Consider the following 21523-nt stretch of genomic DNA (forward strand, 5'->3'; position numbering starts at 1 on the left):
CTAAAAATCATTCTGAGAATCATTAATATAAAGGAGTTGAGAACATGGGTTAAAATGTTTGTAAGGTTATTTTTTATTATTTTATTACTTTAAAAAATACCAATCCAGATGGGCGGTGGTGGCACACTCCTTTAATCCCAGCACTCGGGAGACCAGCCTGGTCTACAGAGCTAGTTCCAGGACAGGCTCCAAAACCACAGAGAAACCCTGTCTCGAAAAACAAAACAAAACAAAACAAAAAAACCAAAAAACAAACAAAAAAAAAACAAAAAAAAAACCCTACCAATCCAAATTCGCACTCCCTCCTATCCTCCCAGTCCCCTCCCAGGTAAGGTTATTTTTATTTTAGTGTGAACATGCCTTGGAGTTCACATCACAGTGGGGCTCTGAAGGGAACTGAGTGCTGGATCCTGTGATGTTGAGTTCCCTTATGTGTCTGCTGTCTTCCCCCAGTTCAGACCATCCAGGATCAGTCAGAGGAACATGAATGGCATCATAATATGAATGGCCAATGACTGAAGTAACCACTGTGCCTTTGTCTCAGAGCCTACCACCCCAAGATGTGAGCTGCCTGATGATGAAAATGAAGGTTTGAACTGGGGTAAGAGAGCTTTTTAATATTTTATAATCTGAGAACAATAAGAAATCAGAGATACATTTTAAAATGTGGGATTTATGTTTAAAGTTTTTTGGTGTATGTTTACCTATTGAAATCAAGAATTTACTACAACAGTACACAGTCAAGATCCAGAAAAGTATTCCCATACTTGATCTAATAAAAGCAGAAAAAATAGTGTAATATTTTCAATCTCAGCAAGTACTTACTAAGTACTTTGTTTCAGGTTGGGTGCAAAAATTAATCAGTTTTAACTTGTGAGAAATATTAGTGAGAACAGTGTTTCCATGAAGGTCCTTATTTATGTGCATGTATCTGTGAGAATGCACTTCCCATGTGGCTATAAGAGCAGTCAGAGAAGAGCGGCAAATCACCTGGAGTTTCAGTTCCAGGCACTGGGAGCCGACCAACACTTGTCCAGGGAACCAAACTCAGGTACTGTGCAAGGGCAGCAAGCACTCTTCACTACTGAGCCATCGCTGCAGGCTTAAGATTATCTCATCCCTACTGGCTAGACAGCTTTTATAGTGCTGAAAGGAGCCATGCACACCACCACAGAAAGAAAGTACCATCAGCCTTACCCCGCAGTGAAAGCTGAATCTACAGAAGTGACTGGTCTGGCAGACATGCCCATTGGTACAACTGGAACAAACATAATGGGAATAAACAAGCACATTCTGATTGGATTTTAAAATCCTTTCCCCCAAGATGTAATCTGTAGCTGGCACTGTTATTGTGCCAAAAACCTATGTCTGTACAGGTCATAGTCCCTAGGGAAGGACCTATTACTATTATTCTGCTGCATGGACATGGCATTGAACCAATTGCCCATAGATTAGTGCATCTCTCAGCAATCATCAGAGAGGCTTCTATGACAGTCACTAGCTGACACGGTGACACACAACTAAGGTGCAGACAGTAAGAGGCTGGAGAATGTTTTCCCCTGAGTAGGACATCTATGATGTACCCCTCCTCTCAAGACTCAGGTGATTCATGACTGCAATGAAACAGGGTAACTGAACTCAGACAAGCAGCTGCCTATATGAACTTACAGTGTTTGGGAGAGCATACGCAAGAACTGTGAAGACCCAAGCCAGGCCAAGGAAGGAGATGGGCACTAGTACCACCCCTAACTGAGGAACTCTTTGTAAGTGGTGGCTGTTAAGAGAGAGAAGGAATCAGTATTGTTTGATATTTATCACTTTACAAGAGAGAGCCCACATAGTGTTTGGGCAGCACAAACTGGTCTTGTTTAAGATTTTCATGCAAAAACAATCTGCTTTGATCAAATCTACCCCCACTTTACTCACCTCTAACTTTAGCCCCCAACTTCTTGTGCTCGTCTTTGAAGTCCACTTGGATTTGTGAGAGTGCGTGGGGTAGAATTATCAAACTGGAACATGAGTAAGTCTCCTGGGTTGAGTCTCTGAAGAAAACATCACTGGCTCCTCAGATTGTGTTAAGATATCAAAAGCTCTTCCCAGATCTAGGCTGATCTTTTGGCTGGCTTAAATCTGTGCAGGTACTGTGCATGCAGTCTGAACTGCAAGAGGTTGTGTGCGCAGCAGCTTTGTTATTTCAGCAAATATGTTCCACACTGATGATTACTACCTCTGGCTCTTACAGTCTTTCCAAACTCTCTTCCATGATGATCCTTGAGCTTGAGTGAAGAGTTTGATACCAATGTTCCCTCTACAGTCTTTTCTCTCTGTACATTGGTCTCTATATTAATTTACAAATACTCGAAAAAGAAGCTTCTCTAATGAGGGATAAGAGATGAACCAACCAATGATTAGAAAGATAAGAACTTTAAAATGAAATGCTCAATACTTTGTTTATTAAGCAGTAATACAGTATTAGGTTCTCTCCTAGGATCCTGACCTAGCCAACTACCAGTTTTGGCTCCAGTTAATGGTACCTGGGATGAGTTCCTCCTTGTGAAAGTGGACATTAAATCTAGTCACAAAGCTTTTGGTTACTTCCATAGAGTTTGTTGTACCTGTGTGCTTGTTTTGCCAGAGCTCACAAAGATAACAAGACTTACAGCTTGGTGAAACTGTTGATTGCTTTTATCATCCGATAGCATGCAGAGAACATTCCAGCCACTATGAAATATATATATATATACATATATATATATAAAATATATATTATATATAATAACAATTTGTCTTTACAATTTTAATTCTGTTAACATAAGGGTTTCCATTTTTTTACAGATGTTAAAAGATGGAAAAACAACATTTGGACACAATTCAGTATGTCTTCATTAAAAATGTTGTATTCAAATGTGTACATAATAATTAAATAAGTGGAGGTCATAAAGTTCATACAGAGTGAGGAAACACAGAAGGAGTTGGATGGATATAATGATTCATATTATTCATATAAGAAATTGTCAAAATATTAAACTAATATAGTTCTGTTAAGGGACTAGTGAGATAAGTCAGCAGATAAGACTGTTTGCCACTCTTGCAATGGACACAATATCCTACTTAATTCCCACGTTGTGAAGTCTACTACTATCTGTAACTCCTAGTTACAGGGCATCTAAGGCCATCCTCTGGAATCTGTGGGTACCAAAACATTTAATACAGTGTTTAAATTCTTGGCCAGAACAATAAGGCAAGAAAAAAAATATTAAATGATAATGTGACTTACAATAATGACCAACATGCTACAATTACTCTAAAAGTACCATAGTGCATAGTGACAGTCTTTTCTTGGTAACAATCAACAGTTGTATTTTTATTTTATTTATTTTTTGTTTTTGATTTGCAAGAAGGAAGTCCTGTCTTGTATCTGAAAGCCAGACAATTATCTGGAGCTTTTTAAGGTCATGGATTGTAAATGAGAACTTATAGCCACCACTGTATTAAACTAGCATAATTCCTAACCTCATTCTAATGCTTATGCTTCTAACCATAGATCAGTGTAGCTCTCATCACAAAGAATCTTCTCTGCAACAGATAGAAACAATACAGAAAATAACAACCAATTTCAAAGGAGGAAATAAATGATTGTGGGTTCCCAGTCCCAGTTGATCCACCCTCTACACAACTCCTATACCCAAGGCTCATAAAATATTGTGGAAGAAAGATTTTAAAAGTCAGAGGTTTCTCCATAACCCCATAATGGCTCAGAATTCAAAGGATGATTCCCAGCTACGATTCCTAGCAGTAGTGGAGAGAGTGCCTGAATTTCTTTATAGTCAAATTAGTGACTATCCTAATTCTCATCATAGAAACTATGTCCAGTAACTGATGAAAGCAATTCCAGTGATCCATAGTCAAGCACTAGACTGAGCTCCTGAAGTTCAAATGAGAGGGAGGAGGGATCATATGAGCAAGGGCAGTCAAAATCATGATGGGGAAAACCACAGAGAGAGTGACCCAGAGCTCAGGGACTCTACTGTCAGCTAGGGAACCTGCATGGGACTCAGTGAGGCCCTCTCAATGTGGGTGACAGGTATGTGGCTTGATCTGTTTGGGGGCCTGGCAGTGGGACCAGTACTTATCCTAGGTGTATGAACTGACATTTTGAAGCCTATTCCCTATGGTGGGATACGTTGTTCAGTCTTGGTACAGGGGGGATGGTGCTTGGACCTGCCTCTAGTTCATATGCCAGACTTTGTTGATTCCCCTAGGGAGGCTTTACCCCCTCTGAGAAATGGTGGAGAGGATGCAGGTGGTGAGAACGCTAGGTAGGAGTAGAGGGTAAGGGAATTGGTGTTGGTATGTAAAAGGAAAAAATTTAATTTAAAAATAAAGAGTCAGAAGAACAGAATATTGGCTGTGCAGCCACACCTTCTAGAAATCTCATGGAAACTATACCCATGGAGTCCAATAATATGGCTGCTTGAGCAGGATCTGAACAGGGACAACACAAGCAGACATGCAAATATGGAAGGGAATACATCTCATGGGGTGCCAAGCCTAGACAAAAGCCTACAGGGAACTAAAGAATGCCGAGAATGGAAGAAAACAGCTTGCCCAGGAAACAGCCCCTCAATTCATCAGTCACTCTGAAGTCATCATCCCTGAAATCATGCAGTATAAAGACTGAGCAAGGTCAATTATATATTTAGGGATACCAATATGTGTGTGTGTGTGTGTGTGTGTGTGTGTGTGTGTGTGTGTGTGTGCGCGCACGCGCGTGCATGACAACATGCAGGAGGAAGCCAGAAGAAGGGAAGAAATGAAGATATAGGTTACATGAAGTAGTTGGAGGGAGGAAAATAAAGTAATTTTATATATATATATCTATATATATACATAACTATATATAATAAAATAAATGGCACACATATGTTATCTATTTTTTGAGGTCATAATATAATTATATCATTTCCCCCTCTGCTTTTTGCCCTTAAAATCCTCACATCCATCCATCCTTGCTCTCTTTCCCACTAATGGGCTCATTTTTATTATTTGTTTTTGCATGTACATATGAATGTATATACAATAAATATATATCATATAATAAAATGATTCAACAAATTTATTACATGACATTTAACTCAAAATTAATCTAATCATAATTTGTGATGAAGACAGACTATCTCCTTTGTTATTGTATTATATCAATGGCTGAGTTTCAGAAAACCTCAGTTGGCAAAAGAAAAAAAAAGTTTGAAGCTCATTGAAATGGCTTCAATTATTAGTTGACAAAATCTCTAATTTTCTAGTTGAGATACAAGTACTGTTCATCTTTTTGAATATTAATAATTTAAAATGCACACTGAAAATCAATAACCAATTTTCCAGAGGGAAAAAAATCTAAATTCTGTAGCAATATATGTTCTATTCTTATGTTTTATCCAAACTTATTTATTGAGACAATAATTTTGATTCATTATTTATTCTTTTTCTTTTTGTGATTTCTCTTGTATTTAATTGAGAATTACATAGAGTTTTAGTATTATCTCTTATGTCTCTAAAGGAAACTAGAGGTGCTTTTGCACACTCACCACAATTTCAAACCGCAGTTTTCTCTCCCAGGAACTGTGTGTACCTTTAGTGGCCTCTCTCTCCTTCTACCACATCCTTTACAGTATTGCGGCTTTCCACTTCCCTCATTCATATGGTGACATATAGTATCTTAGTCTGAATACTTTCCTTGGCAATGTAGGTTTATATTAAATATTTTGAGACTTAAAAGAATATGAAGCTTAAATGGTATATTTTCTTCACATATGCTCAGATATTTCATTCACCTCCTTTAAGTTCCATATCTCAGAGGGTATATGTTTAAAATTCTTTTACAGCACAACATACCTGCTTCAAATGTTCCTGTTTCAATTAAGTTCATGTTGTCTGCATTTACTGACTGCAGATATTGAAGAAGAAATTTGCCAGCTAAACTTGCTTCTCTGGTGAAAGGAAGAGACATGATTAATTTTCAGTTTTTTTTCACAAAGTCATAAATAAGATAAAATGCTTTAAAAAGTTCAGATGACACTAGACAAAGAAAGTTGATGATTGAGTGTACTAAAGGATAGAAATTGTTCATTCACTGTCCTAATATAGTACAGCTGTTGTACAGGTGGGCACAGCTGCTGCGAATTATTCTGAAATAAGGACTACAGTGACAGTATTCAGTTTCTTTATTATTATTATTTATTATGTATACAATATTATTTGTACATGCATACTTGCACCCTAGACGAGGGCACCAGATTTCATTACAGATGGTTGTGAGCCACCATGTGGTTGCTATGAATTGAACTCAGGACCTCTGGAGGAAAAGTCAGTGCTCTTAACTGCTGAGCCATCTCTCCAGGCCCCTCAGTTTCTTATAAATGAAACTAAAACTGAAATCATTGCATCTATGTTTGCTCTGTAATTTATCACTAAATAAATAAATAGTATACATAAATCTATAGTTAGAGAATTTTACAATAAAATATATAATGATGGGGAATACGTACATAATCTGAACCTGGATGGTATAAAGTGAATATACTAAATAAAAAAATAAATTAGACATGATTTATGTGAAATTAAAATGAGAAGATTAATAGATAAATATCACACACCATAAATCTCTACTATGAAATATAACATAAAAGAGAAATAATATTAATAAGATCATTATAGCAAAATTTAATGCCTAATTATTTCATGATGCATTCTTCCTTCACAAATATTATTTAAAAATTAGTACTCAATTATTTTCAAATGTGAGAAGAGGCTAAGCACTTGGTCCCGAATCTGTTTTGTCTTGATACCATATACCAAGGGATTGATTGTGGGGGGCACTAGAAGGTATAGGCTTGACAAGATGATGTGGACACTTGGAGATACATTCTTGCCAATGCGATGAGTTAGGAAGCTAAACAGTGCAGGTGTATAGAATGCAAGAATGGTGCAGACATGGGCAGCACAGGTGCCCAGGGCTTTAGAGCGGGCATTCTGGGAAGACAGACGGAACACTGCCTGGAGAATTTTTATATAGGATGAGGCTATGAGCAATAGATCTAACACTATCACTGAAAGGGCCACTGAAATTCCATATGCTCTGCTAATGAGAGTGTTAGCACTGGCCAACTTCACCACAGCCATGTGCTCACAGTAGGCATCATGAATAATATAGCTTGTGTAGTAGGGCAGCCTCTTAATCAAAATAATACAAGGCAAACCCATGAACAGAGCTCGGCTCAACCCAACTAAGCCCAGTTTAATAACCATAGAAGATGTAAGGATGGTCGAATAATGCAGTGGGATGGATGCAAATGGCCACAAAGCAATCAAAACCATGGCCACCAAGATGGTTGACTCAAAAATGCAAAGTGTGTGGATAAAATACATTTGTGTTAGACAGACATCAAACTCAATCCAGTGTTCATCAAACCAGAAAATAGCAAGCATTTTCAGGGCTATGGAGCATGTAAGAAGCATATCAGTCACTGCCAGCATGCAAAGGAAGAAAAGCTGGATGGTATATAAAATAAATGAAAAAAGTTTCTTAAATAAAATAATAATTATTAAATAATTGCATATAATTTGGCACAGTATGAATGAAAAATTATAATCACTTCATTATTATTTTTAATCATTATGGGTTCTATGCCATATTTTCTTATTAGACATATTTTCTGCAAAACAAAAACTTTTATTATTATTTCAATTACCTTCAAATGTCTTAACATCTTGAAGAGTGACAGGTCATCATATTTTATGAAAACTTTCCATTTTTTTCATCACTGTGCCTCAAAAGCATGTGGATGTACTTTTGGGGAATAATGTTGTTCATCTTCTCTCAATGCAAGGTATTTGGAAGAATACCCAGATAACTCCAGTTAATGTTGGCCAAACTGAAATTTTATTTTGTACATTAAATTCACTCACTGTTACAAAGGTTTAATCATAAAATGCTGCTTTTAAAATTATATACATTCAAATTTTCTTATAAACATTATCTATACACTTTAATGTAAATACTGGGTATACTTCATACTTCCTCACAAAGAGGTAGCAGCCAAGTGAGGACACATGGTGCCTACAGATGTTGATGTAAACTAAACAAATACATTTATAAAACCTAATTCAATATCTCAGTGATAATCTCAGATCCATTCAACATATAAAAGTTAGGTTTGAGAATTTTTATTTAGATTTATTCATTTTATCACAGAAAATCAAGGATGTTAGAGTCAAGTATTTATTTCTAAGCAGAATATTATATTATTCTCAAAGAGTCACAGAGACTCACATGGTCTCTTTGTTAAAGACTAATGGGGTTTTCTCTTTTTTTCCCCCTGGTAGTGGAATCCTCTATGAAGAATAACGTAACATTGAACACTAAAGATTCAAGACCCCTAAACATTCTGCAATGCCTGTTTCTTTAGTCAGGATCACCTTCAGTATGGTTTCCTTCTAGTGACAATCTAGAGAAGTGTCAACATTGACAACTTGGGCCATAGTTTCACCCTTTAGAACTAAAGAAATGCAGCCCTTTACTTGGAAGTGAAAGTGTGCACCACACGCTCATGGATCTGCGTGGTTCGCACACCATAGATTACAGGATTGAGGGCTGGTGGGATGACCACATAGAGGTTGGCAACAAGAATATGGGCATAGCGAGGGATATTTTTTCCAAACCTGTGAGTGAGGAAGGAGAAGAGGGAGGGTGTGTAAAAAACACACATGACCCCAACATGGGAGCCACACGTGCCCAATGCTTTTTGTCATGCATCTTTAGAAGGGAGGCGAAAAACAGCACGGAGAATATAAGCATAGGAGATTCCAACCAAAGCCACATCCAAAACAAGGAAAGACGCTACAAAAAGTCCATAAATGCCATTGATGCGAATGCTGGCACAGGCCAACTTAGCAATGCCCATGTGTTCACAGTAGGAGTGGGCGATAACCCGGGCTTCACAGAAGGGCAGATGGTGGGTTAGGTATAGAATGGGCAGCATGAGCAGAACTGGACGCAACACAATGCCCACACCAATGCCTACCAACATCTGGGTTGTCAGAATGGTTGTATAGCGGAGTGGCACACAAATGGCAGCGTAGCGGTCAAATGCCATTGCCAGCAAGACTGCGGACTCCATTCCTGTGAAAGTATGTATCAGAAACATCTGAGCTACACAGTTTCCAAAACCAATTTCATGTGCATCAAACCAAAAGATACCTAGCATCCGAGGTACTGAGGATGTGGAGAGCGCTACGTCAATGGCAGATAAGATGGCGAGAAAGTAGAACATAGGATCTCTTAGAGTACGGTCTATCCAGATGACCCATAGAATTGTGGTATTCCCCAGCAAAGCCATTAAGTAGATACAGCAAAAAGGCATGGAAATCCATCCGAGGACATTCTCAAGTCCAGGAATGCCTGCAAGATAGAAGGTGTCTGGGTGGAAAGTGGAAAAGTTGGTGTGGAGCATCTTGCCATTAACGAGGGAAGTAGTAACTCTAGAAGAAAAACTAGGAGTTAGATGCACTTAGCTTACAACATCTCTGTGAACATTTTTTTCTAATTTCACATAACTTTCATTATAGTATGTTGCCATCTGTATTCTATTAGCAGTTTATAATCAATTTTGCTAGTCTACAAGTTAATATAGATATTTACATATAGGAAACAGCATAGGCTAATAAACATTTGGTTATATCTGTTGTTTCGGGCAACTACTGCAGTCCTCGGACAGATTTCTTGCAGATGATGGAGGATGCTTGCATTCATAAATTACCTACTTTGCAATCCTTTATGTTCAAGCTAAAACAGTGTTGAATTGGACACAGATTACACTGTGCAACTTGTACTTTCCTTTTGACCCAAAAGTTAAAAGTTGTCCCCTTCCTTTTAACTCTGTGGCCACTCTATCAGCATCTTTGGTAAATTGGGGATGTGTGGTGGTAAGGTTTTGTTTGTTTGTTTGATGTGGTATTGGTTTGGTTTGCTTATTTGTAAATCTGAATGTAATTTGACTATTCCTATGTACCACAGAAATATTTTTTCAATGATAATTCAGTTGCTACTTGGAATGTAACTATTATTTTTTATTTTATTATTTTTAAAATTTCCATTTCTATATGCATTGCTAATTGTACTATATATAATAGGAGATTTCTAGTCCAGTACATATAGCAAACTGAGTATATTGCCCAGAACATCTCCCTACTCTCTCTTTTATCACCCCACCCCTCTCACTGATCTCTTTGTTTTCATTTCTTTCCAATGTTTTGTGCTTCAAAATATGAGTTCAAAATTCAATCTATGACTCAAATGGAAAGGTCATCATTTATAACAGGTTCCTCTCCAAGGTTTCAAACATTATTTTACTATTTCACAAAAGCCTCATATAATTCCTGAAGTTTAATTTCAAATACATGAAGTTTTTATTTATATTATAACATCAGTCCTCTTTCTATGATAAAATGCTTTAGTTTAGTACATCAAAATAATCACAGAAAGTTAGACATAATCATTGCATAAAGAATCTGCAGTGTGTGGAAGCATATTGGTATGACTAGATACATGAAACAACAGAAAATCTAGTGGGTTCTTAAAACTTGTTTATTCAGTGTCAACAATGATACATATTTAGAAAATTCGTTACCTAATGAAGACTTGTTTTTCATTAGCTCATCCTCCCCATGTAACTCACATACACCCACACAGAGCTGAGCTTAAGTAGTGGCACAAACCTGTGAACCAAGGCAGCTCAAAATCATCTCATCTACAGGAGTAAATACATATCCTGGTTGCAATTAGTTGAATAAAGCCCACATACTCAATATTTTGTGAATTTCGAAGACATAGCCCAGGATATCCTACAGTTTTCCCCTTCACTGCTCGTGGGCTAAAGATTTGCCTCAGTGAAGACAGCAGGAGGAAGCAAGCACAGCGAAGTAAAGTTGGTCAACACAGGGCTGCAGACCCCCCTGCTTGCGGTTCCTTATACCTCACAGTATTCTTCCCCTCTTCCTCCTTCCCCTCCTCCTCCTTCTCCCACCTTGAATGCCCCTCTCTTTCCCTCTATCTTTGAAAAGAAAAGATATATAGGACTAAAATAAAAAGCAGATGATATGGAGGGATATAGACATAAAGGAGAAAGTAAACGTTTAGAAGAAGAAAGGAGATGATACCAAGGGAGGGAGAGAGAGAGAAAATAACTCATCTCTAAAGGTATCCATAGAAATAAGAGCAAAATTCAGTCTTGAGAATAATTTGTTACTATTTTTAATATCTCCCTTCTGATAAATAAATTCCTCATACACCATCCTTCTGGAGTCTCTACATCCCCTACCCCAGTCCTCTATATAATCAGATTCCTAAGTCTGCATTTGACACTGGTTCTCTGAAAGCCTTATAATTGCTGCTGCTATTCTTGAGGGGGAAATCCGTAAGCTAATAAACAGTCATCGTCATCATCATGAGGAATGGATATTGCTATATATTACTGGGGGTGGATGCCATTATTGATAGCAGTAATTAAATTTCCTCTGCAGATGACAGTTTGAAAATACAAGAGCCCTGACGTGTTCCAGTAAAGATATGAGGCTGGATCTCTCTGTAACATGAACTAGAGACTGTCATTTTACTAAGTTCAGTTGCATAGGGTTTCTAAACGACTGGAGAGGAGTCTAGTCAATACCTTGTCTATGGCATATTTCACAGGAAGCTCACCTCCAGCTGGGGTGGGTCTAGAGACCTTTTGTGTGTTTCCTAAAAGGACGAGATCTTTATAATAGCATCACGTGGAGTCCCTGGTGGCTGTCTAAAGTTAACATCAGCTCAAACCTGTTTTATCTCTCAGGATGATCTCCTCAGAGTCTCTTGGGAAAGACTGCATTTTCTTCTTCAGGGCCAGGTAGCTTGATGTTGATTGGAAAGTCTCCCCACCTCCTTCTCTCCAAACACACACATTGAAGCTCAGAAATGAGAGGTACAACAAACTGCCACACAGAGTATCTATGTAAGAAGAGACTTCCTGGGTACATTTCGATTCTCATTTTCTGAGAAATCATAATTATGTCAAAACATTAACAATTCACATGTCTCACTTTTCACATCCATGTCTTCATACTCCCCAACATTCACTCAGACATCCTGGATCCCAAGTCATCCAAGGACTCTCATCTCTTCTCCAGACAGGCTAAACTTACTGACCTAAACACAGGATAATACAGTTGGAGCCCACGAGACTGTACAGGGAATGTACAGCAGACAGATCTATCAGGCCAACCCACAGGAAGTGCATACGTGCACATGTGCACATCCATGTGAAGTAACCCTTTCTGCAGAGCTGCGGGAACAATTGGCTTTTGGAAAAGTCACTGTCAAATATGTAAAAACCTTGGGAAGCCATGACCCCTCCCTTCAAAATGGGGTTTATTCCCAAAATACTTCAGCAGTGTGACTTCTCCTGCACAGGCATTGGAATGACGAGTGACTGGTCCATCCCCCACCCCACCCCACCCACCCCCGCCACACACACACACACACACACACACACACACACACCAGAAGACCTTAAAGCAAGAACATTCATTCTTTGTTCTAACAGTCAAATTTACATAGAGTCAACATTCCAAAATTACCTTTGCTAACAGACTGCTTAGGAATTTCAAAAGGATAGGAAAATCTTACCAGACAAACAGATCTGGGTGTGGATGAATTCTTGGTTCAGGGATGCTTACTAACTCTAATGGTTTGGAATGTCAGGAATTTTTCCTTGGGTGCTGACTCTTTCCTGGGTGGTGTCACCTATTCTGGAGTGCTGCCTTCTTTGTGATTTTAAAATGTATGTGATGTTTTTCCTGTGGAATGTTTTTAAAATCATTTATTTACTATGTACACAGTGTTCAGCCTCCATGTAGGCCTGCAGGCCAGAAGAGGGCACCAGATGTCAGTACAGATGGTTGGGAACCACCATATGGGTTGCTGGGAATTGAACTCAGGACCTATGGAAGAACAGTCAATGCTCTTAACCTCTGAGCCATCTCTCCAGACCCCCTCCTGTGGAATTTTTTAACCACTAGGTCTGTAAACCTAGTGACCTGGGAAAGATAGTCCCTCTTACCTCCTCCCTTTTCCCTTCCCCCTCCTCCTCTTCCTCTCTTCCTCCTCCTTCTTTTCTCAGTTTACTCTCTCCAAGGGATAAAGAACATGTAGCAGTAGCATATGTGAGTTGATTTGTTTCATTTACCGTCAGATCCAATTAGCCAGGGTATTGCCTGCTATGGCAAATCTTAGCTGGACCCTGTCGGGGTGCTGAGGCTAACACTCAAGGTCCTTGGCAGAATGGTGGCAGAAAGACTGTAGGGAAACTAAAGCCTCTAAAATAACCAGCTTTGAAACCTGCCTTGCAATAGATTTATTGTCACATAATATTTTGCTATAGTTAAAATAAATGTAAACCACATTACTTTTATTTGCTACCTGAGGAATATTAGCCAAGATAATGATTAAAAATATTTTTAGTTATTATATAATATTAAAATTAATTGTCACAAATAACCTACCAATTTACACTCATTTATTTATCAACAAAGTAATTAGGTTAGAAAAACCTTCCCAATTCAATTCACTTACATGCTAAATGCTTTTAGAATCTACTCATTTGGGGTTGAGGATGTAGCATGTTTGGCAGATAATCTTGCATTGATGAAGATCTGGGTTCAGTCTCTATCACCACATAAACAGGGCCTGGCACTAGTATAATGCCAATGTAGAGCCAGCCATGAGAAACAGATCACCCAAAGGAAGTTCTTCCAACCATTATCACCTACCAGTGTTGGGCCTAGCCGTGATAAGCTTTAGGGAGACATGAGTCTTAGTAGTTTACCCTGAAACAATACCCAGTTGCAGGAAAGACCACAAGCTGAGACTGCCCAGGAACAGACCATCCAAAGGAAATTCAAGATAGGAGCACCTGCCAGCACACATTCACCAGGATACCCCCAGACAAATGTCAGCCAATCAGGGGTGCTTTTAATGGATTTGCCGGGCTGCCTGGCAGGCAGAGGGCAGCAGGTCCTGAGAGTAGCCAGTCCTGGGCAGGACCTGGGCACACCACGCAGCAGGTCTCCAATGGTGGCTGGTCCCCTGAGCGTCCCTGGCCGCTAGCCATATTAGCAGTGGGTGGGCAAGGGGCAGACAAATAGGCACACCACCCAACTCCATGCCTCCTTTTTCTATCCCTTTAGAAATAAAACAGAAAAATAAACAAATTAGAATTCAAGAATGGGAAAAATCACAGGAAACACACAAACACGAGTGTACACACATAGAGAAAGAGAGAGTGTGCACACACACACACACACACACACAGAGAGAGAGAGAGAGAGAGAGAGAGAGAGAGAGAGAGAGAGAGCGATGACCCCAAAACAAAATCAGAAACCATAATATACAAGCAAAAATGCACAAATAAGTTTATATGAGACAAAATCTACAAATGCTACATGACTGAGTCAATTTTCTGTTGGCCATCTACTGCTGGGTGCGTGGCCTACTCTTAGGTGTGGAAAATATATCCAGTGAGACTTCACTGGAGAAAACTAAGTTTTCCTTTGCAAGTGCATGTCAGCTGAGGATAACTTCTTGGTTAGGGGTAGGAGCACATTTCGACTCCTCCCTCTCTGTGCTGGGATCCTGTCTGGGTTGAACTTGTGCAATCCATGTGTGTGCTGCCACAGTCTTTGTGAGCCCATATGTTCATCAGTCCTATTGTGTCTGGAAGACACCATTTCCTTGCTGGCATATATCATCTCTGGCTCTTAGAAATCTTTCTGTCTTCTCTCCCTAATAGCTCTCTGAGTCCTGAGAGGAGGGGTTTGATGAAGATATCCCATCTAGTATTGAATATCTCAGTCTATATGCACTGTCCAATTGAGGCTCTCTGTGTTGGTTCCTGTCTTCTCTGATGATGTAACTGATCCATATGTGAAGAAGAATATTGTTAGGAGTCATTTTATTATATCCCTTTAGCAAAACAGTAGCATTTCATTTTCCCATAGTCCCATAACCTAGTCTCTTTGGTTGTAATAAGAACCTTCTAAAATAATGGGTGAGAGCTTCATTTATCTATGGGAATAATGGTAAGTATTTGACACTATTTCCATTCAGCAAAATAACAGTACAGAGTTCTGTTCTAGCATATGTGACCACCACTGCCATGGGTTCCTGATCAGGTTTTCAGATATGAATTTATACCTCAGGGGTGGGACTTTACAAATCACAAAGCTATTGATTTCTGTCATATTATTTCTATCACTGCTGCAACAATGAGTGTGCACTGACAATCTGGTCACTATTGTAGTTTGCAAGGCTCATAAATGGATGCAAATTGTTCATGATTTTTCTTCCCCAAGGTGCCTGTATAGCACCTGTGACACAGTATAAGTTAGCCAAGATGAGAGAAGTTGCCAAGTCACTGCCTGCTTGGTTTCTCTGTTCTGTGATAAAAAAAAAAATATGTGGTATCTCCAGCAATGGATCTTTACAATCAAGTTCTAGTAGAAGAACAAAAGCAATGGCAATAGTCTATATTCTGTTTTTAGGATCACTGGGATTCTCCATCTATGACCACCAACTTGAGAGAAATTATCTAACATGTGAGTTGAATTTATCTGTTTGTTTGTTTGTTTATTTATTTATTTATGGTTTTTCAAGATGAGACAGGGTTTCTCTGGAGCTTTGGAGACTTTCCTGAAATTAACTCTTGTAGACCAGGCTAGCCTTGTACTCACAGAGATACACCTGCCTCTCCCAAGTGCTAGAATTAAAGGCATGGACCACCACCACCCTGCAATGTTGGAATTTTTCTTTGGTAACTTAAGCCTGGCTCATTTGAGGGTTTTTACTTCAGAGTTTCAATCTGACCACATGACACTTAGTACAAGCTACCCCATCACAGTTTGGAGTGTCATCCTGCAAATTTTACATAAAACTTCCTTTCCGTGTATTCATCAATCTCTATAGATAGATATAAAGATTCCCAGGCAGATATCACATATATACATAGAGAAATTTTGCTTTCTTTAGGGACACGCACTGATGCTTTAACTTGTAACTTATACCACAAAGCACTGTAGTTCATTATGTATGAGGCTTGTCTAATTAAGTCAGTTTTATCAGCACGTGACAAAGTTCTGGCTCTTTGGAACCCTTTACATGATCTCAGCACTGCACTGATGAACCATTTTACAGGGAAAGGCAGTGAGAAGGGTAAAGAGGCTGAATAACAGCACACAAAGGATTTTATGAGATTTAAAACTAGAATTTAAGGGCCTTACTTTGCCAACCCTCTGTGACGGTACTTTGTTTGTGCTCTAGCAAATAAAGCTCGCCTGAGGTCCAGAGTGTGGAGCGAACCACGAGCCGTAGAAGCCAGGCAGTGGTGGCTCACACCTTTAATCCCAGTACTTGGGAGTCATAAGTCTTTAATCCCAACACTAGTGAGGTGGAGCAGGGAGGGATATGGCTGGTGGAGAGAGAAATATAAGGCAGGAGGAGACAGGACCTCAGAATATTCAGTCTGAGGGCTTGTAGAGACAGTATACCCCACTAGGTCTGAGGATTTTGTAGCAGTAAGAACTAGTGGCTAGCTGCTCTGCTTCTTTGATCTTTCAGCTTTCAACCCCCATAATATCTGACATCAGGTTTTTATTATTAAGAACCATTAGAAATCATGCAACAAACCCATTCTAATATGCATGTTAGGACATTCAAAATTTTGGCAGACTTTTGTATGTGCTTGCTACATTAAAGAAGCTACAAATAATCATTTGGACTTATGATTATGTTGTAAGGACTAGATATATTTAAAATATGAAATTTCTGAAGCATGAGAATTATATATGTACAGATAAATATAAATATTGTGTATAGATGTGTGTATAACATGCACATAAATATTTAGCCCATATATAAAGAATACAATCCAATACAACAATAAATTTATACAATTTCAAGTTTTACATCTAAGAAAGCTAGTAGGGTTGATCTTCGTCATGGTAAGCTTTAACTGTCAGCTTAATTTCAATAACCTGTGAGGGATTATGTGACCCAGGCTGGCTGTGGGCAAGTCTGTAGTGCATTGTCTTATTAAGGTAATTGATGTGGGAATCCTGCCCACTGAGTGTTGCAACATTCCCTGGGAAAGGGTTCATGAACTATAAAATGTTAGAAAAATAAAGCTGAGAACAAAGAAACAAATAAGGAAGCTTGCATGCATCTTCTCTTTATCTGCTCTTGAGTGTGGATGTGATGTGATTAGTTGTTAAAATGATTCCCTTGACCTCCTTGCGCAATGGATTGTGAGCTGGTCTTGTCAGCTTCTCCCCTGCGGTGCTCTTCTTTAGAATACTTTATCATGGCAACAGAAGTAAAATTAGAACCCCCATATTTATAAAGAAGGCCGAGCCTCCATCTTTCTTTTCTTGTTTATTTAAAATTAAATGTTGAGATTAAATTTAAACAATTAAAAATGCTCCTGAACGGGAGGCTGCAGAAATGGAGGAGGAGGACTCCCTGCCTGCCCTGCTTTCTAGAGTCCCACATTAACAAGATGTGATTCCAAAGATCTTAAGGTTGTCATTCATCCCAAATCTCCAATCTTTTGTTTTGCTTTTTTTTTTTTGATTCCACAAGGAAGTCATCTCCAATCCTTGGCAATGGGTGCCTGAGGTGATGAAAACTGTCCATAACCGGATTCAGTCATGACACATAGTAAGTCAAGGAAGAACTACAGCTCACTTCAGCTTAGTGGATGTTCATCGTGATGCTTGAAGAATTGGGAGTAAGGTAATAAATACACAATAAGGCTTACTTTATGATCAGGAGGTGTATATAGGCCAAATGGACATTTCCAGGCCTCTACTCAATGCAACCAATCACTTACATCTGCTTCTATAAGATTTCTTGGGACAATTCCTCCCACTAGTTTTTGTATTAACTGTTTAGAATGAATCTACATTATAAGCAAGAAGTATGTACATAATCTTAATTTTAGAAAGGAGTAAGATTGAGAGACCTGGATACTTTAATTTTTCTTCTCAACTGAGTGTTCAAAGTTACATTAGGCATGGTCTAGTTTGAAAAAGAAAAGATTAGACTTGGAGGAACTTTTTCATGTAATGAGAAAATGGAACTTTTAACACTACTTGCAATCAAATTAATACAGAAGGCATGTTTTAATGTCGCATACACAATAATGCTCATCATCATTATTATATCAATATAATTAAATAATACTAATAATTAATAACCTACAGGAATAATTTATCAGTGTAATTAATCATGAAAGTCCTGAAGTTAGTGTGTGAGCTAGAATCCAGGTTTATCATTTACCAGCTTTTTAAACTGATAAAGTTACTATGACTCTACTCAACAAGATGGTGGATCAAATTTATGAGTTAATATATGTATTATTCTCAAAATGACTGCCTTATTATCAATCAATCATAGGTATAAAAGCATAGGATAACATATAATTAATAACTTGCCAAGTATCTTTTATATTCTTATATATTTTTTCTTTATATTCTAAATATATAAATATATATTCTCTTTATATTCTAAACTATAGAATATAAAGTATATTCTAGAGTATATATATAGAGTATAGTTTATCAATTTCATTTATTAAAAATTGCAAACCTGCCTTGACCTAGCTGTCCAACTACTCTATAATTAAAAAATAAAATCCATCTCAAAGTCCTCTGAAGGTCTCATAATGAAAGTAAGCACATAATTTATATGTAAAATTTCAAATAAAAAACTTATCTAAAATTATTTTCTCTTTCCAATTTTATATTGACACCCAGTCTGAAATACATATTATAAACATGATTTTTGAATGTTGTTAATTTTCACGATCAGAAACATCCTATAATGTCATACTATCTGTAGTAGTAAATGTTTTAGAAGCAGTATTAATAGTGTTTCTAGATATAAAAGAATAACAATAATTCATGTATTATGAGACTTACACAACTTTCAAGGTCATGCTCTAATAATAGATTAAAAATTAAGCAAGTGAAATCATCAATTTATAGAATAAGTCTGGGGATGATAATCAGGCCACAAAGAAACACACTTGACAAAGAAAAATTTGTGAACTGAAGCTTAGATGAAGAAAACCTTTTCTATCAACTTGGCTAAGGAGAGATTGTTTGACTCACAGATAACTAGAAATAAGTTTCAATAGCTAAAATAATGCTATAATCCGCTTATTGCAAAAATGGTCTAGTAAGGTCAAAAACAAAAGTACAGTGAAGTCATGACGAGCACCTCGCCTTGTTCATCACCTGTTCTCTGACTCTCGTGCTGTCAGCCCAAGCGGCGCTCAGCTCGGGGTGGACAAAGGTATACATAGACATTCACTGCTGTTGAGAGATTAGCCAATGGATTGGTATTCCACTATCATAGGTATGTGTACATGGTCATTTGGAATTTCTCTAAAGTATTATCCAAATATTATTTTTAAAAGAGAGGAAATTAAATAAAGGAAGAAAGCTAATCCTCATCTAGCCCTCCATAGACTACTTTTCTTCTTTTTCTTTTACTCCTCACAGCATAACATACACATTCTTCAATTTTCAATCGGTATCAAATTCTTTCCAATGGAAGATAATAGAATTTTCAATAATTTAAATCTGTGTCTTGATACTTAAATGTCTTCCTCATTTGCACCTATACATCAGTAATATTACAAAATAGAAATTTATATAGTGATGAAAATAGCAATGTTAGTACATAAATAGAAAGTATGAATGTTGTTCTCTGTGTGACTAAGGAGAGCAAAGAGTTCAGGGCAAAAACGTTTCATGAAAATCTCATTACAGATATCAACTGTATGAATTTGAGTAGATAGTTTTCAATTACAGAGTAATTCTGTAAGGATACCTGATTCTTTTATGCCATGATAACCTTTTATTCTACATTTATGGTACAGTAATTTCTCCAGTACAGATGGTACTCCCTGTACGTCTTAACAAGTCATTTCAAATTTAGAAATAATTTTTGATCCTTTTATAGAAAATATCCATGAAGAAGAAGTTGAGACTGACTCTTGTTATGTCTGTCTACAATAAGTCTGATGTCCATCCCTCAACCTTCATTCTCATTGGCATTCCTGGGTTGGAGGCAGCACACATGTGGATTTCCATCCCCTTTTGTGTGGTCTACATTTTGGCACTAGTGGGAAACTGTTCTCTTCTGTTCATCATCAAGACTGACTCCAGCCTCCATGAGCCAATGTACCTCTTCCTCTGCATGTTGGCAGTGGCTGACCTTGTGGTGTGCACTACAGCTGTTCCCAAACTTCTCAGTCTCTTCTGGTTTAATGATGGAGAAATTCCCTTTGAAGCTTGCCTCACTCAGGTCTTCCTAATCCACTCTTGCTCAACCATGGAGTCTGGCTTTTTCTTGGCCATGGCATTTGACCGTTATGTGGCCATTTGTAACCCATTAAGACACTCAGCTATTTTGACACACACTGTAACTGGAAGGATAGGTCTAGCTATTGTACTTCGGGGAATAGTTCTTCTCAGTCCTCATCCTTTCTTACTAAGTTGGCTTCCCTATTGCACGACCAACATAATTTCCCACACGTACTGTGAGTTCATGGCCCTCATCAAGATTGCCTGTGCTGAGACGAGCATCCGCCGAGCCTACAGCCTCATTGTTGCTTTCCTCACTGGGGGTGTGGACTTCATATTGATCATTTGTTCTTATGTCCTCATACTCAATACTGTCTTCCACCTCCCTTCCAAGGATGCCAGACTCAAGACTCTGGGCACCTGTGGCTCGCACGTCTGTGTCATTTTAGTCTCATATACTCCTGCCTTCTTCTCCTTCCTCACCCACAGGTTTGGGCAGAAAGTGACTCCCCAAGTGCACATATTTGTGGCCAACATCTATCTTCTTGTACCACCCATGGTGAATCCCATTATTTATGGTGTAAGGACCAAGAACATAAGAAACAGATTTCTCAAAGTGTTCAGGTTTTCAAAGTTTACAAACCTGAATTGGTTTGGTTGAAGAGTGAAATCTAAAAATATTCTCTTACCTAATTTTGGACATGAGTTTGTTTTCTTCATTTTTAAATATTTTTATAAAATTACTAAGGGTTCTCAGTGGAAAGTAACTTACAAAGACTTAATTGTTTGCTAAAAATAGGTATAATTGTATTTTTTCTGTGGACTTCAAACCTGTTTCCCAAACAAGGAAGAATTACTCTATGATGATACCCTAATCATTATCCTATAAATAATTATTTGAATTTAATTACTCTAATTTGCAATACACAATATTTAAATGTTCCATTAACATACTGACTGTATCTTTACTATAAAAATGTAATTCTGGATTTGTGTGAAAATTGGGGATTATAGAAAAATAGAAAGCTATGAGGACATCTTACTTTGAACACACTTTTCATTAGCCATG

The 21523-nt window shown here is 38.0% G+C and overlaps 2 protein-coding genes and 1 pseudogene across 2 annotated transcripts; 1 reads left to right on the forward strand and 2 right to left on the reverse strand.

Annotated features, from left to right (window-relative positions):
* Nucleotides 1–6774: 6774 nt before the first annotated feature.
* LOC121457415 (putative olfactory receptor 52P1) lies at nt 6775–7766 on the reverse strand. Its single transcript, XM_041666082.1, has 2 exons — nt 7749–7766; nt 6775–7548 (listed from the first exon to the last, which is right to left on the reverse strand). The coding sequence occupies exons 1-2, from the start codon at nt 7764–7766 to the stop codon at nt 6775–6777; spliced, it is 792 nt and encodes a 263-aa protein (XP_041522016.1).
* Nucleotides 7767–8573: 807 nt separating this feature from the next.
* LOC121457894 lies at nt 8574–9509 on the reverse strand (annotated as a pseudogene).
* Nucleotides 9510–20119: 10610 nt separating this feature from the next.
* Nucleotides 20120–21115, forward strand: LOC121457416 (olfactory receptor 52D1-like). The gene has a single exon (XM_041666083.1). The coding sequence runs from the start codon at nt 20120–20122 to the stop codon at nt 21113–21115; it is 996 nt and encodes a 331-aa protein (XP_041522017.1).
* The last annotated feature ends 408 nt before the right edge of the window (nt 21116–21523 follow it).

Source organism: Microtus oregoni, unplaced genomic scaffold, assembly GCF_018167655.1.
Source record: "Microtus oregoni isolate MIOR12 unplaced genomic scaffold, Mior012 000016F_ref0000370, whole genome shotgun sequence".
Classification (NCBI taxonomy): Eukaryota; Metazoa; Chordata; class Mammalia; order Rodentia; family Cricetidae; genus Microtus; species Microtus oregoni.

Excerpts from the sequence above, each read along its gene's own strand:
- LOC121457416 (XM_041666083.1), top strand. The coding sequence starts at position 20,120 with ATGAAGAAGAAGTTGAGACTGACTCTTGTTATGTCTGTCTACAATAAG.